This window comes from Amblyomma mixtum, chromosome 1, assembly GCF_055824585.1.
Source record: "Amblyomma mixtum isolate Tamu chromosome 1, ASM5582458v1, whole genome shotgun sequence".
Lineage (NCBI taxonomy): Eukaryota > Metazoa > Arthropoda > Arachnida > Ixodida > Ixodidae > Amblyomma > Amblyomma mixtum.
The window spans coordinates 231772373-231789816 of NC_143012.1; the positions used below are offsets into that span (position 1 = coordinate 231772373).

The 17444-nt window shown below is 44.7% G+C and overlaps 1 protein-coding gene across 1 annotated transcript; it reads right to left on the reverse strand.

Moving 5' to 3' along the window:
- Positions 1 to 3: 3 nt before the first annotated feature.
- Positions 4 to 14827, reverse strand: LOC149371127 (uncharacterized). The gene is made up of 7 exons (XM_089579373.1): positions 14606 to 14827; positions 12488 to 12625; positions 9697 to 9876; positions 8085 to 8250; positions 3787 to 3885; positions 1345 to 1629; positions 4 to 239 (listed from the first exon to the last, which is right to left on the reverse strand). The coding sequence occupies exons 1-7, from the start codon at positions 14825 to 14827 to the stop codon at positions 4 to 6; spliced, it is 1326 nt and encodes a 441-aa protein (XP_089435499.1).
- Between the last annotated feature and the right edge of the window lie 2617 nt (positions 14828 to 17444).

Below are 17444 nucleotides of genomic sequence, written 5' to 3' on the forward strand. Positions count from 1 at the left end.
AGCTTAATGAACAGAATCCAAACTCGTGGCGTCCCACTCACCGTAGTATTGGTTTATGTAGTTTTCGTCGAGCTTCTGGCCGGGGCTACCTATGTGGCCCTTCAGTTTTTGCATCTTCCTTAGAGCAGTGTCACGCGCTGGACCCCTGAGCCACTTCGATGCCTCCAAGGCCGCTCTGAAAGCGGCGTGGACCTTGGTAAACATGTCCGTCGCTTTGTTCAGCGCGCTCTGGCTGACAACTGCGGCGCGCAGACAGCAGGTGCATGATAATCGGTAGCCATCGCGGGAAAGCTGAATCCTCTAATTTCAAAACCCGATAGAAGATAAGTTCATGACATGCCACCGGTTACTTAGGCTTGCCAACCGAGATGCCGCATGTGAAAGAAAAGAGGAGCGTCAGTTTGCCCAGTAAGAGGCTCAAGAAAATCTCGGTTCGAAACTACAAGGTTAAATGAATCGTGCTTTTGAAATAATCTAAAGTATTCCAGGATATCTTTTATGAAGAGCTCCTTGATGTTTTTAGTTTCCCACGCTCATGGAGCTTTCATTTCTTCACTTTCTCAAGTGCTTCTCGGAGCGTTAAGAAAATTCACGGAGCACAGTGATAATTCGACAATGCGGAAGTCACCAATTGTTAGTCGTCAAATTATGGCTCTTTTTCGTGTTATAGTTAATACAGCAGTAGGCCGAGAATTAGTAGCTAGCCCCGCTCATAATGACACCTTGAGATCGTGTGCTTAAAACGTCTTACATAATTGTAGCACTGTTCTTCCATATACCCTTAACTCTGGTGTTCTCTAATACACTTAAATTACAACTCTAGGCCCGCTTTAAGACTGAGATTCATTGCATTTCTTTAATTACTTCCAACCAATCTCAATCACTCAATCCTATTCGCTACGTGCTGCAGCTGACAAAATTAATGTGGGACCATTTGAATGCTTTCAACACCTACTTCCTCTGAATATCATGATTTCTCACGTCGTGCATCTACCACACGTACAAGAATTAAATATGTATTATAAAGTAAGTGAATAATAGAGAGCCTTCTACAATATTGTGTTTTAAGAAGCTTCACAGACTTTCGTTACCTTAACATCCACTGTGGGATCACGGTATCGAATTCCTGGCGATATTGAAGCTGTGCACTATTAGCCTCTTCTCTGTACCTCCAAGTGTACCGAACTGCGTTTCTATAGTGGCCTTATCACCAGAGGCAATATGAAAACAACCGTCTATTATATTTTCTCTCACAAGGGCTAAATATATTATGGCAATAACGCCATTCTGAGCCTCGTGTGTGCATGTCGCGGGCAAATTTCACGGAACAGGCTATGAACCTACCAGTTCTCATGTATTTGGCAGTAATGGGGAGCTCCATGATCTGCAGGACCTGGTCAAAGCAAAAAGCCTTAGCCTCCTTTCCTCCGGCAAGCTCGTTCAGCCGCGTGTACGGGAGAAGAGCCTCGAACAGGCCCCACGCCAACACCGCCCGCATTCCGTTGTTGCCCCAGCCGTTGTCGGCCAGAATATTTGCAAAATCTTGGAGCAGCTCTTTCTGGAAGATGACTTTGTCGCTGGCTTCGTACGTCCCATAAGTGTATTTTGTCACCGATGCTGCCCACTGGACTGCATAGACAAAAGCAGTTACTTCATTTTCTGCTGTATTTTCATCGTAAGTGTCCTCGTTATTATTCTGACAGTACTGACTTTGAGAGAGAGCGCCATTTACTGAGTAACCCGGCTCTTTGTGCCAAAAATATATTTCACAGTCACTGAATGTGCGGCATATTGGTACGTATTCACGTTATGAGTATATAGTAGACAAAAGTTGGACAAACGCGCGAGTCCTTAACGCGCCTTCGGATTTACGCTACACTCTAAACATGAACACGCCTATATTGTAGGGAAAAAAAGGAGTGTGCTGTCCTCTAACGCACAACAATTTCTATAACGGAAGGTGCTAAACGACAGCTTTCTCTCTGTTTACTCCTGTTTGTTATGAACGTATCGTAGACTTAAATTTAAAGAGCAGATGGAAAACCTGGGTTATTGGCCGCGGCATCCTTTGTTATTCCACTTACGATTTACGGCAGCAAAAGAAATCAGTTTGATAAAATGCTTCACTGTATTTTAACGCAAAGGCATCGATGTTCATTAGCTTCTTGTTTAAGTGACAAGAAAACCATTAGCGGATGAATATTTTTTCATCAAGAAGGAATCTTATGGCTTTCCCGATTGTGTTCAGAATTTCACTAGAAAAAAAAACAGTTGTATTCAACCACCGCCACCTCTGTTAATATGAGCCGATACATATAAGAATAACTGTTGATCGCTCTGGGTGCTGTGCCGGCAGTGTATGAAATGCTTCGCAGCAAGTGACTTAGTACTATGGGTGACCTTGCTCGTCCCAATCTTCAAGCAGTAAGCTTGGAAATATATCGCAACAATGATGTTATAATAATTTGTGGAAGAAGAATGCTACAAGGGCTGCAGGGAGAACTACAGCGCTCTGGAATTATGCCGAGGGTATTTTACAAAATAAATGCGGGAGTGCTCTCGAATGGTGAAAGCCTCAAGTGTCACAGAAGTCAGCAAAGGCTCCGGTGGTAGTAGTTCCGCACGAAGAGAAGCACAGTTAGCTGGGGGAGCTTCTATAGAGTTTCAATTTGATATTGAACAAATTAGTAATGGTTGACGGTCACTATAGGCTTATCAAAAGCCTCCGAATCTCGGCTCACAAACTTAATGCTTTAGGTCAAGCTACAAGCACATACTAAACATCATACTGGCTTTGGCTGCTCCCTTGTCTAGAGGGACGTTAAAAGCCCCTCTTTCCAAAGCGGTACTCTGCACGCATCTGACTGTCTAGCTATGTTCTTGAGTACCGTGTACTCAGATTCAGAACTAGAATACCTATTAACCACAAGAGGCGAAAATGTAGGATGCAGAAAAAGCTGTTCGAACAGAGCTTGACAACGCGTCATCCCCCTTAAGGCAACAGTAAACTCTGGCATAGATCACGTTACAAAATTTTAAAGCTACAAAGTTACAAGCCAAATAAGAATAACCGGTTGCATGACGAAGAGTGAAATATTTCGGTTTCCTAAAAAGCAGCGATGGATGAACTGCGCACGAAAAACACGAACCCATCCGCTACACATTTGTTTCTGTTTACATGTAACAAATTACACAAATTATTTTACATCACAACTTATCTAAGAGAAAACACTGTAATAAATAAAGTGAAAACTTATCCGCACTAATTAGAGACATTAGCATCACAAATGTTAAGACTAGCACATGAATAGCTACAAAATGCGGCTATTTTGAAGCGTTTTCACAACCACGTCTCACGAGTGCAAGCGGTTAAAAATGGCTGGTCTTCTTGATTTGGGCCACTAAGCATGCTGTTAGACGATTTTCTTTTCTTTTAAAATTTGTGTTTGAGTGAGCTGGCTCACACTTGAGACGTAAGATGGCAGCACAAAAAAAGACACATAACACAGAAGTTACACTGAAGTTTTTTTTGCGCTGCACTCTTATGGCACAAGATAATTTCTTCATGCAAACCTTCAAAACAGTACAGTATTGCATATGCATAGCATGGATTTGTATTAGGATTGAATGCTGCTCGCTAACATCGAAGTACACGCTCCAGCATCTTTACGCGGGAGCCCGTCTGTAGGTAGACACCGCGAGAAAGTGCTCATTATTCGCGCCTGTGGAGAGGCCGTTCGTTTGCACGAAAAAGAAAAGCCATGAGTTCTGAGAACGAGCGCTGACCTGATGTGATGTGTGGTTGCTTTCCAACGTCCATATCTTTGAGAGCCCCAGTGATGAACGGGGTGCCCCCATTAACGTGCCTTTCAACTCCGCTGATAACTGCAAAAGAAAAAAGAAATGCCACAAAAAGCTCATTTTTAGATGTTCTGATCAACGCAGTAAACAGTCTAGAGTTTTCAGGAATCATTAACTAAGCATTCAGGAGGAGCGCAGCAGTAAACAAAGAAACTTAGTTTTGGCCATTCACCTCAAAGGTATCTTTAAATTGAATACTATGTAAAGAGGAAGATGATCAGCAGACAGAGCAGCAGAACCGAGGCGAGGCGCGAGACGAGAAGACGACGATCGGCAGCTGAAGCAGCAGAGCCGACGCGCGGCGCGAGACGAGAGCGTGAACTGTTCCGGGACCGGACCTGCCCTTGCCCGCTCTAACCGGCCTTCACAACTGTCAATAAAGGCCGTTACAACTATTATAAAATATGCCCGCATGTATTAACTGCCCCTGCTGGAAAACAAGATCAGTCGGATAAAAGAACCCGATCGTTGATCGTTTAAAGAGAGAGCATGAACGCACCGGCATCCTCTCATCCGAACTGGCTAGTTTCTACCACATTGCTCATAAACAAGGGGTGAATGGAAGTTCGTCGACGAATTATGAAGTTCTGTGTACTAGAGCCCAGATCTCCATCCAAGATATAATGTGACAAGGCCTTTTCTCTAAACCAATGTTACTTGTTATTTTCATGCGATGCGGCGAGGAGCGCAATAGCTACGCCGTGCTGGTCTGTTTGCCGCGTGCGGGATGTTAGGAAATTTTGTGGTTGGGCCATTTTTATCACTGCCGGGCACATTTTTGCCCCGTTTGGCAAAATATCGAAGTAAAATACCCCTTTGGTTCTGTTGGGATTGATTGGTAGTTAGTATTTTGCTGCTTGGTATTCCAAATTCGAGCCGCCCTAATTAAATCCTATCCACATAACTTTGGTCATAAAGTCTGGGCCCATTGCGCTACAGCTTTGTCAGCAGGGAACATTGAAAGTGTTCCAGTTGGTGTGTATTAAAAAGTGGCGGACGACAGCAAAATATAAGTTAACTTCTTAGCACACTATAAACACTGATGTCTTTGAAAAAAATATGAAGTTGATAAAATAACATGGAAACAGAAACCCGTTCTTTCAGTGGTAAGGATTACCGTACAGAACATAAGCGTGGAATTCCATTTGTAGCAGGCAAAAAAAAAAAATGCTGAACTAAGTCACAGCACTTCAGCTTCACTTTTCCAGTAATTTTTTTTCCCTGTCAAGCAAACTGACAAAATGTTTCTGAGTACTTATACGGCTGTCTTACACTTCTCATCTTAGAGGGCTAGAATCGGACAAAAATCTGTTGATTAAAAAAAAAAGACATCGTGATTAAAGTGTAGTTAGCCTGCCGTACCTTATGTATGCCATGGACGTTGAATATTCCCGTACTAATTATGAGGTTGTGTTGTAGCATAACGCTGCAACTCCGGGGCTAAGAAATCTGCAGTAAGAAATCTCCCGCTCAGCCCGGCGCTTACCTAATTGACATACTTCCGGTCCTTACGTATAAACTGAGTGCACAAGGGGTGGTTGCTACAACAGAACAGTGCGCGGTATAAAGCGTCCTCGTTCTCCATTTGCATCTGTACATACAATTAGATGTCTATACTGGTAGTTATAGTCGCATGCGTTAAAATATTCGTAGATAGGAACGAGGGCCACATGACACAATATAGAGGGACAAGTGACAGTGACTGCCAAGCACTTGTCTTGTTCTTTTCCGTGACAGGAGCCGGCCAGTTGCTGTCTCTTCATTACATGTAGGGCAAAACACTCCAAAATGCTGTTTTACTTTTCTATTTTATTCACTAGTCGTTTTATTCACTATCGGCCGTAGATGCTGAGTTTAAATTGCATTAAGAAGAATGGTAGTCTACTTCTCCCATCTAACTGTGGACGCTTTGAGATACTAGTGATTGCTTGCATACCTTTCATTTCTTTATACCGTTCAGCCGATGTAGGCAGAGAAGCGAGAGTCAACCGTGTAACTCAAAAATAAGTGAGCTCCTGGTAGACTCGTTTCTCAATAAGTTCTACCTAACACCACCATATTGGAAGAATTGCGGCGCCCCTCTTGAGCATGAAATTCAACAGTCACCAGATTAGCTTCGTAGCTAGCTTTCGGGTAACAAAGCAGACGAACCCCGGCTTAGAATAAATCTTTAAAACTCAGCTCCAGGCTCAGTCAGCATCAGAAGAATAGGTGAGTGTTTAGTGGGCAGTGCATTGTTGTACAGGCGACTTTTTATATAAAATTTAGCTTCTGTGGTCTGAAAACACTGAGTGTGTAGCCCATTCATTGTCATTCAGAAGGGGCTGTCTGCAGCGTGATCGAGCGCCAAATCATGTGAACCTCAAAGAAACAAGGTAAAGAAGAGAAGGACGTGTATTTTCAATCCGGTTTACCTGTTGCATGTTTCTGCCGGTTACGAGAGCACAAGAATATCCTGAAATGCGGCAACAGTTCCCGCTTCTCAGTGGTTCTTTGCAAAATATCTATAATATTGAAGTCTTATCATCGCACAGCGTCAAAAACACTTGAAAATTTCTAGAAGCTTTCGTTATTTAAGCCAGATATCACTATCGCTATTGGAAATGAAAATAGTGTTGCTCCTACCCAACTAAACGTCTAACACACACCATATTGTGTTAATTATGGATTCTTTGAGGCGAGTATTTGAAATGTCTGCTTATTCAGATTTTCTCAGATGTTAAGTGTAGTTCTGTGCAGGGCTTGTCTTCTCGAACCTCTGCTGTAAGCCCTCAGTTTATCGACGGTGTAGTGGCATTGCTCTCTGCGATTTCGTGTAAAAAAAAAAAAAAAAAACTTCATGTCGAGCATGTTCGGCGTCAAGACATCGGGCTTGCTCCAGTTAAAAGAGGCTTCATATTTGTGTTTTTTTTTTCAGACACACGGTAAAAAAACGTAAAACGTTTACCAAACACGAACGAGCGATTACTTGCGCCAGAGCCTGGCATACGCATCTAAGGTAGGCGGCGTTGCTATTCCCTCAATTCTCGAGTTGATAGCTTACCTCCTGTGCCGTCTGTTATGCTTGTCCAGCGAGTTATTCCTTGCATCCAGCGTGTGAAATGCAGAGTTTACATCACCTCATGAACGCGTCAGTGTGAGGTCGCGTCCACGGACTGCACCAGGTGCGAATTCTCCTCCCGATTCTGGTAGAATGATGAGTGGCCGATCGACACTCAGCCGACGTATTTAAATCGCGGTATGACAGCCCCATAAAGAACGCGGCTTCCAGTCCATTGTGGAGACTGAAGTAACATCATTTCGCAGGACGCCATCCTTTCCTTGTACTCAGCTTTATGATTTAAGTGGTGCCGCTTGGGCACGCGTCTCTTTCTTTAAAGCTGCACCCAGAAGCAGCGTTTTCACAATACAAATAATCCAGCCTTGAGGCCTTCGCGTGGATACTGTAATAGCAACATTTGCAGCGCTGACTCCTTTTGTTCAGCGGGTGCTAGGATAAGATTACGACTCTAATGTCAACAGAAAACAGAACAGAAAAATGAAGTGTGCGTGTGTATGTGGAGGGCCAGGAATTTTAGTAGGCTGCACAGGGAAATTCTCTTATACGTATGTGGACCGAGTTACGAACAGGTAATGATTAGGATGCTGTACTTTTTGCGGGACGATTCTATCTCTCGGATACCTCATAGTCAGCCGAGGTCAAGACTTCAATTTGTGCATATCAGCTGGTTAAGATTTAGAGTGCGGGGTATCATGACGACCGAGTTACTTCTTTGCATGTGTGCGTGATTCATTGGTTGTGATTGGGGACCAACCGTAAATAGAGGCACGCATAAAATTCAGCCTGACTACTATCGGAATATGTCTGAACACCTTCGGAGTATGCACCTGTTCAGAGACCTGCGGCGAAGAAATGCCCACTATTGTCTAGCGTGAGGACAACAGGGTCTATGATGCAAGCAAAAGCCAGTGGTCCAGCGCATCTATAGCGTTGGTCAAGTATTCGACCTTCCTTAAAATGATTACTTCGATTTGCACCGCCAGGTTAACGGCAGCGCCTTACGTTTCAGCGTTTCATTTTTTTATTCGCGACAAGAAAAGAAGGCAAGTTTCCTGGTTTTGTTTAAGTACGATCTGCTTTCTCCGATTCGAAACCCTCTCGTGGCATCAAAAATACATGGTGCGTGATCTTTAGCAATGAGCTGTTTAAGAAATGCGCTCACGTATTTGGTCGTAATTATGCAACAATGTTGGAAGGTTCTTGTGGCTGCTGGGGTCGTAGCCGGGGTAGATCGACAACTGCTCGCGGTAGAAGTTCAGGGTGCCGGGCCATTTCGTCATTGCCTGGAGTTTGTTGTGCCACGCTTCACGAATTTCGCTGATCCGGAACTGCAGTGGGATTCAGAAACGCATTACATGAGCACCCCTTTTTTTTCATATTCTTATCTCTGCCACAACACAGCGGCATGCCGTTACCATCGTTTAGGAATGTATTTTAACAACGCGTGCATGTGGCATAAATAGCTGTAGGCGTTTTTTTCTGTTTTCACACCCTCTGCAGAGACTTGTAATTTAACTCCAGACTTCAAAAGTGAGGATTATTTGCAGGCAGGCTTCAGCACTCGAGTTGCCATTATTAATTGCACGTATCATGGGTAATTAAACTAGCGGATCATGTTTTGCGTAATATCTTTTTTTATTTTATTTTTGGTTCACAAAACATATGCAAACCAAAGATGAGCAGGCAGAAGGCGCTAGACGAACCTGACTGAGGCCTGCCCTCTATGTATAATGAGCCCTTTATTTACATCCCTTTGTGTGCTTGTTTCTCTGCCTGTCTGTTTGTCTGATGCCTGCTTTGTAGCAGGCTGTTGGCCTGTTCACCGGTAGGTGGGTAACCTGTCCAGGTTGGCGTATGTTTATACATATCAACCCACCCTCCGTACAGGGTGGCAGCTCAATTAATCGCGTAGGGCTTCTTCGGGAGTGCAATCTGGGCAACCCAAGTCCCACCGATTGTAGCACCTGCCATAGAAGGCAGCGGCGCATCACTTGTACGCTACATCACTGCGTCGGGAGTAGTATGAGGACACCCAGGGTTCTATGAATATAACTTAGGGAGTGACCAAATTACTCATTATACCTATCGAACAAACTTCACCAATGAACACTGGATCAGAAAACCGGGACTGATGTGAAAACCGAGTTGCTATAGCACCGAAGTCGCCTTCGGACTAACTACGCAAATTGAGCATACTTTTTTTTTTACCCAGCTGTTGTGTGCCCAAATTTGTGACCTTAAGGTAACGTTTAAAAGGATTTTCATGATTACATCGCTGCCACATTCCTTCATAGAGCGCATTATGTCTGTGTGAGGCTGTCAATCTATACTATCTATTTTGCTAAATCTCGCTGGAAGGCTTCTGACAAAAGCAGACAGAGTTTAGTTTAACGGATTTAACGTCCCGAACGATTCAGGCTATGAAAGACGCCGTAGTGAAGGGCTCCGGAAATTTCGACCACCGGGGGTCCTTTAACGTGCACTCACATAGCACAGTACACGCGGCTCTAGAATTTCACCTCCATCGAAATTCCTCTATCACGGCCGGCATCATACCCGCGTATTTCGGGTCAGCAGCCGAGCGCCATAACCACTGAGCCACCGCGGCGGCTAAAAGCAGGCAATACTTCATCGAAGTACCTGAATCTGTGCCTATCTTGCCAAAAATTAGGACACAGGCGTACTCCTTCATTTTTTTTTTGAAAAACTTATCAAGGTGTTTAGTGCGGGTATCTAAGGGCACACGCACAAAAAGAGAGAAGCAATGGCCATACTTTCATGGCTCGTTTTCCTTCGATGAAGCCGATGTCGGAGAGGGCGAAGTCAAAAAGAACAGGGACACCCAGGTCGAGAGCGAGGCGCACCGCCATGTCCACGGGATTAACCCTCCAGGCAGCACCCAAATTCGTCACGTCGAGGTTCATATCGACGAGCCACGACTTCAGGGCATTCACCTGCATAAAATTCGGTTATATAAAAGTGAGCTGGAAACTCACTGGTCTGATATGAGCTCAAAAGCATAGTAGCGCCTGCATGCGGACAAGGAACCTCTGTACTTCGAAGCGGTTTTAGAGATCAGCTGCAGTCTCGGGGCTGCTCCAGTGTTCACGTAAATTTTCCCAATTTTGCACGCTTCACAAACGCGCAACGCACGAAGGCTGTGTGCTTGCACGTAAATAACGTTTCATTGCATGACAGCGGCTCTATACAGCCACAACAGATTGTCGTGAGGGCTTTGTACTGGAATGGGCCGCGCGGCGTCGAGGACCTTCAGAATTCCACTTTCCGCTTTCGACCCACTCAAAGCGACACCTTGGAAAACTATTTTTTTTTTCAGTGAAAATTGGTTCTAAAGCTCTCTCTGGGAACTTTTAAGCTTGTCCAGCGTAAAAAAAGAAAAAATTTATTGCTGATAAAATTTCGTTGAAGAATTCTTACATGAGTCTATTCGAACTCGTGACCTCTACACTGGAAAAGACTGAGTGTTCATCGATCTGAAGTGAATTGCAGTGTATCATATATCCTGTCAGATCTGCTTCCGATACACTGTGTGGACTCACCGCAGTTCACTACAGAACGCAGAGGGTTCTGACAACAAATGTATTTTGAAGGTTATGAAAGTTCTACTATCTAATTACAGTGGTCTGTTTGTAAATAGAATATTCAAATTTATTCATACAATCCAATCTGAATTTGTGCTCCGTGTCCTTTTGATCACATTAGAGTACGTGTTAGACAACGAAAACACTTTTGCAATCAGTAATCTTCAAGTGCTGCTCGTTTCCACTTCGAGATAGAACATGGGGAATAAGATTGAAGAAGAGATACTAGCTAGAAGTCCTAGGTCTCGTGGTAATCATAAAGAGTAGGAATTAAGTTCTTGCACTGAACAGGAGAGAACGTATCATCAACCGCTGTCCGTTAAGTTACCAATGTTTACAGCTTTATTTATTTGGGTTCCGCGACAGACAGACCTTAGAGCTGTCTGTCTGTCGTTGAATCGAAATAAATTTTATCGCATTTTGACTGCATAAAAATGGTTAGGTGCTATCCTCGCGTGAACCTTAAAGGAATTGTAGCTGTATCTAAATGCGACTGGGTTTGTGAACAATACAACCACTCTCGTACCAGCTTCTTTCTCTCTCTATATGCTGAAAAAAAAATAAATTCGACCGTCCACATCCTGTCAGCAGCAGCTGGCGTGCAGGCAGGCTTCGGTAATCAAGTATGTGGCAACCTATTCATCGCCGCTTGGAGCAGTCGCACACTGCTAAAACAATACTCCAAGTGATCTGATGGCATAGAGAGGAGCGGCATAAGTTCTATATTTATATTATCGAACGCTGATATTATGCCTGTGACAATGGCCGGCATCGATGGGTGGTACAGCAGCGCAATGTGTATGGGAGGCACCGTTCGCTGGGTATTGTAACAAAGTTATGTGACCACTAAAAGATATCCTAGCCACGTACGGGTAAATTCATGCGACAAAATGTATACTAGTTCACAGAATCGTAACATCATCATTCACATGAGCACTAGACGCCGTTCATTGCTTCTCAGAATCGGAAATTCATCCCTAATGCGACCCTTCTGAGGTCTCTGATTCGTTCAAGCTGTAGTGACGTCATGCCAAGTGTATACAAGACTCTAACCACTGCGTCATCAGGGTACTCCTGTCAGTGCCTTGGATGCGCACTCAGGTAAAACTCTCTCTGAAGTTGTAGACAGACGCGTCACCGGCGAAAAGTGCAGCGCCAGCCCGATTATAATGAATCAATGACAACGACCGCAGCTGAAGCGCCGACTGGAACAAGATCCCACCGTTAAACTCTTGGGCGTGAAAGCAAAGTGCCATTGCAGCGAATATCCAGCCCTTAGTATAGCCGATTCCAAACGTGTGGCTAGCATCACAAAAGTTCTGCAAAGAGTTTCAGACAGCAATTTCTCAACAAACCTTTCGACAATGCGACCGACTTTGGATTCGGAGAGACTTGTGATCCCTGGCTTAGAAGTGAGACGGCATTTTGCGCTCACTGTTCAAAAATACAGACCTTACTGCATTATTCAGTCGCAGAAATAACCCATAACACCTGCATTTTACTATCGCTGTGATATTACTCTCAGGTTTGTCATGAAAAAGACAACAAAAGCCGTCTTCTGAATTTTTGAACGAAAAGGTTCAGTAAATATATTTAACCACCCGTGCTTGCTATAACTCATGCGCGTTCCATGAGATGCCGCTTTATACCTTATTTATACCTTATACCTTAGGAAGAAATGGGCTTGGGCAGGGCATGTAATGCGAAGGCAAGATAACCGCTGGTCCTTAAGGGTAACGGAGTGGATTCCAAGAGAAAGCAAACGTAGCATGGGACGGCAGAAAGTTAGGTGGGCGGATGAGATTAAGAAGTTTGCGTGGATACAGTGGCGGCAACTGACAAAGGACAGGGTTAATTGGAGAGACATGGGAGAGGCCTTTGCCCTGCAGTTGGTGTAGTCAGACTGGTGATGATGACCTTATTTTGTGCGCTGCAGCCTCCTCGACAATGCTTACACACTGACCTCGTCGTATTTGTTGGTGATGTGCCTGAAGCAGGCCTTGACAAGCCCTGCACTTTTCTCCCAGGCACTCTGGCTCCTGGCTGGCACCTCGTTGTTGTATATGGCGTCAAATGTGGCACTGTGTATTGCGGCCTCTGCCTGAAATTGAATAGCATGTTTTAATAATCTGGGACTATATACGGCATACCACATTTGAAGATTTCACGGTTCAGCCATTGACACTATACAACAAAAGCGATACTCCAGTAACAAATTTTATGCTCCGAGTTTTCGCTGAATGTCCAAAAGGAAAGGAGCCGCCTCCGGCGTCATTCAGAAATTTGTGAAGCAGCAGAGACTATGAGCTTGGTGGGATATGCTTCGTTGCCTGCAACCTCCACACGTAGTTTCGAAACACTCAAAATGAACGTACTCAAAATTTATATTTACTTTATTTAGCCCACTTATACAACTACAAATGACAGCCATGGTCGTTGTTCACCGAAAGGACCAAAGAAAGGCAAGGTCAGGAGAACAAGGGCACAGATGGTGGTCTTCAGAGCGCCTTTCTACCATTTAACAATAGTGGTTTTCTAGGCTGTCAAATACTCTTTAACAGCTGTCTTTACACAATGATGGTGTTTTAAATTGGGACACGCTAGTGTTACAGCCAGGCCTGAAGCTGCAATGCATAGTCATTGTCTTGCACATAAAACAACGTTATAATATTTCACGCGCTGTTTACATGCCAATAGCGCGAAAAGAAAACAGCTGTATGGTTCCTACTGAGCAAAAATTAAACCTCAACGTCCACACAAAATGACAGCCAGGCTAGAGATGCCGACTCACAGAGAAAAAAAATTGATATGCGCTGACTGTGTCGCTTAATGAGTCTGAAATTAAAACGTTTGAAATTATACGACTGTTTAGGAGGTGTCGTTACAACACGTTTCAGTCACTGTTCGTTAGCGGCCCGGTAAGATCACTGGCTCGCATTTGGAAGCTGGCGATTGATGCCAGGCAGCGGGATCCTACATTTTAGTTCGCTTTTCTTCATTGTTAAGATTAAGAACGGCTATAAAACTTCTTAATAGAATTCCTTCTTAAATATTTTTTAAACTAGTCGACTCTGATAATATTTTTTAAACGTTCGCTAGAACGGCTCTTAGGCTCAAAGAAGTGTGGAAAAAACGGCAAAGCCTCCCATTGGAGAGAGCGCAATGCATCATCAAACTGTGCCAATTTCATACGCAATGGTTTCACAGTAGAGGTAGCGCAGGGAAGATTTTCTTGTTATACAACGCAAGATGAACCAGAGGCGGCAGGGGAGCCTCAGTCCACTAGTCTCTCTCGACAAGAGGGCCGCATTTGCGCGCAGGAAGACAATCCTCTTGTTGAAACAATGGCTGGTGGACTGGAGCTTTTCCTCCACCTCTGGTTGATGTGTTTTCTAATACCATGTGTATGCTGTCCACCCCATCTTAAGGCGTTGTGGTCACGTCTATGCTGGACAGACAGGGTGATGTCTGAACATTTGTTATCGAAAGCCGTAATTTTGAATCTTAAAATACCCTTTTACGCGTTCTACCGCGTAAAATGCGTTTTACCGCACTTTGTACTTGTTAAGTTGTACAGAAGAACATACTATGCTGTAGTTTGAACCGCTTTGGTCCGGTGATCCCTGACCTAGATGGAGTGTTCTGCTTCGGCTAGCGTGGTGGCATGCATCTGACTTAACGCACCCTATGTCTGCAGAAGTACGGTTTGTTATTACCAATTACCACGAATTGCCGAGAACAATTACTGCAGAGCTGAACTCCTGCAGAACCCGAGGTGACATCCGCTATTTCCGTCTATTTATTTGCGTTTACTTCCATAGCACACTTAACGGGCTACTTTTCCTTTTCTGAATACCTGTTGCCAATTCGCCCAGCCAACTATACACTGGATGTATAGACAGACAAGCCAAGAGTTTAGTAGGCACAGACACAGCCTTGCTGCAGGAAACTGTCACACGAATCTGGGAAGCGGCATTGGTGAGTGAGAGGGCGGCACCTTAACGCTCGGTAAGGGTACTGTGAAATGGCAGGCTCTACCGAGCGAAAACAGAGTATGAGACCAAATGTTAAAAATGCTTACCTTAGTGTAGGCATTATCCTCTGTGTCGCTGTGGTAGTTGCCGCACACGAATTCATAAAAATTGTCGCACGGGTCCGCGGTGAATTTCAGCTGCCCCGTTAGACTGGCACTTTGGATATTACACTCGTTTGTTGTACATGGGTTTAGCACCCTCACTTTAGACGTCGAAGTTGTGGTAGAAGTCGAAGATGTGGTCGTAGTCGAGGTTGTGGTCGGAGCCATGCTTAGAGTAATTTCTGATTGAACCGTCGTTGCCGAAATCGTGGTGGCTTCAACGGTTGTTGGTGTATCTCCTGTCGGTCCTTTAGGACTTCGTGTACTGGTACGGTCAGTAGTTTTGTCATTGTTGACGACGTGATCGCCAAATCCGGTAGATTTGGTCCCACTGGTGGGATAGGAATCTGGGAAATCACCGAGGTTGCTTGAACCTTCGTCTTCGTCGTAATCCTGGTCAGGTCCTCTTTGTGGATCCTGCATAGGAGGGTGATGTCTTTCAGATAAGACAACGGCGAAACCAGCTGTGTGCACAGCTGTACTGATCTTGCTCGTAACATAAGCCTGTTAGTACGTACTTCAAATGTCTTAACAACTAAAATACCTCATCTTCTTGGCAAAAATCTTGACGTAAGTTTTATGTTATTGACTTTCATCAAAACACCAATAAGGCTTTTAAATTTCTTCAAATCTTTTTTTAAGAAATGGTAGCTTACAACTCGCACGTAAAACCCGACCTCTGGATGCGCTGACATAAGTAGCTGAAAAAATCGAATTCCTGGTTGACATCTACGTTGTCTTCTGTCGCACTGCCAGAAAACTGGCTCACGGATGAAGCTGGCACAGCTAGTCAACGTCCTCGCTAGCGCACACTTATGATATGCATGGTCTGTGCGCTCTGCCGTAAAGAACTAGTAACTGCGTGGAAACGCAGACTGGACAAAAAAAAAAAAAGACGCTCGTGGAGGTATCAGAGAAAATACGAAATAAACTAGTAAGCAATAAGGGCAGAGATAAGAAAATGCGAAATTGGGCAAAACGAGATAAATTGTGGCTTAGTACCACTAAGCATTTAAACGTAGAATAAAATTAACTAAATGTGTAACTGAAATAACCAGCCATGTGCGTGCTGGACAAGAGCTTAAGTGTTGAAACCTGTGTTTTAATGAAGCGGAGGAAAAACGCCCAAGTGAGCCTCGGAGAACGTAGAAGTGGTGTAAAAACCGGAAGTTTTTGCAGGGCCCTTTATTGGAACTGTGCGGGGTAACCGAAAATGCTGCCGAGATTTTAGGCATTTGTTTATTACAACTAGTCTCAGTCTTCAATCCAGAAAAAAAAAAGTATGATTACGGTTTATGGTTTATGGGGTTTAACGTCCCAAAGCGACTAAGGCTATGAGAGACGCCGTAGTGGAGGGCTCCGGAAATTTCGACCACCTGGGGTTCTTCAACGTGCACTGACATCGCACAGTACACGGGCCTCTAGAATTTCTCCTCCAAAGAAATTCAACCGCCGCGGCCGGGATCGAACCCGCGTCTTTTGGGTCAGCAGCCGAGCACCATAGCCACTGAGCCACCGCGGCGGCAAGTATGATTACGATACTCTCTAATGCGAAATTTGAGCGCAGCTGCGTCTGCTTCGGTGGGTAAAACGGCAGGGTCTTCTCGTCGGGGGCCGTGATCCTCTGCATCGCCGGCGTTAACGTCAGTATGCTCTCGGCGGTGACGCTGAGCCTGAGCTCAGGCAGCTCATTTAGCAGCAGCGGCAGACCAAACATTTCCAGCAGTTGCGTCGCTCATTATTCAGAAAGAACTGGGTGAGACTATTAGGTAGAAAGCCTTAACTGCATCAATGAGACAAAGGCCGCTTGTGCGAGTGGTAACGTTCAATGGCACCAGTAAGCATTTAGGGCCTGTGTAATTTCTTCTATGCAGCCTTACCAGAGAACCGCATAACTGCATGCAACGCCCTCAAAAGCTCTTAAAAAACCCAATTCCAAACTTCTACAAGCGGGCGATGACATTAAGACATGCAGGAGGCGCCACAGAACACATTAAAACTTGTGTATCCTTTCCCTTCTGTTCCCTAGAGAGCACGAACCTTCTGAAACATCTGTCTAAGCGCACCGCCTCGCCCAGGCTGCGGAGAGATCTGATTTTGTTGGGTTTATTGGAGTTTAACGTCCCAAAGCGACTCGGACAATAAGGGACGCTGTAGTGAAGGGCTCCGGAAATTTCAACCACCTGGGTTTCTTTAACGTGCACTGACATCGCACAGTACACAGGCCTATAGAATTTCGCCTACATCGAAATTCTACCGTCGCTGCCGGGATAAACCGGTGTCTTCAGGTCGAGAAGCCGAGCACCATAACCACTAAGCCACCGCGGTGGCCTGGTGAGATGTGCGCTCTAAAAGTTCAGCATGGTGTCACCCTGTCGTTCTCATGAGAAAATTATTTTACCGGAAGGCCTCAAGTGGGGCAAAGAGCGAAAACGCGGCGTTATCGGGGATTGAAATATACCCGTAGTGTAAGCTCCGAAACTCTGCAATTGTTTTCTCACTCTCTAGGATAGTCTGGATGTGGGAGAGAAAAAGGGTCAATCACTATAGGCGCGAAAGAGGTGTATAGAAACTCATGAAGACATCCAGCAGCAACGGTGCCGCTAAGCGTTACTGTATTCCTAAAGAATCCGCCTCCCCCCCCCCCACCCCAAATATAAATAAAAAAATAAGGGGGACACTGAAGCTTCGCTCTTAAATGAATGACGCGACATCGTCAGTGGCTCCCTTCAGGCGATTCTGTGCACACACATTCAAAGTACTTTGTGCAGATTCGCACATTTAT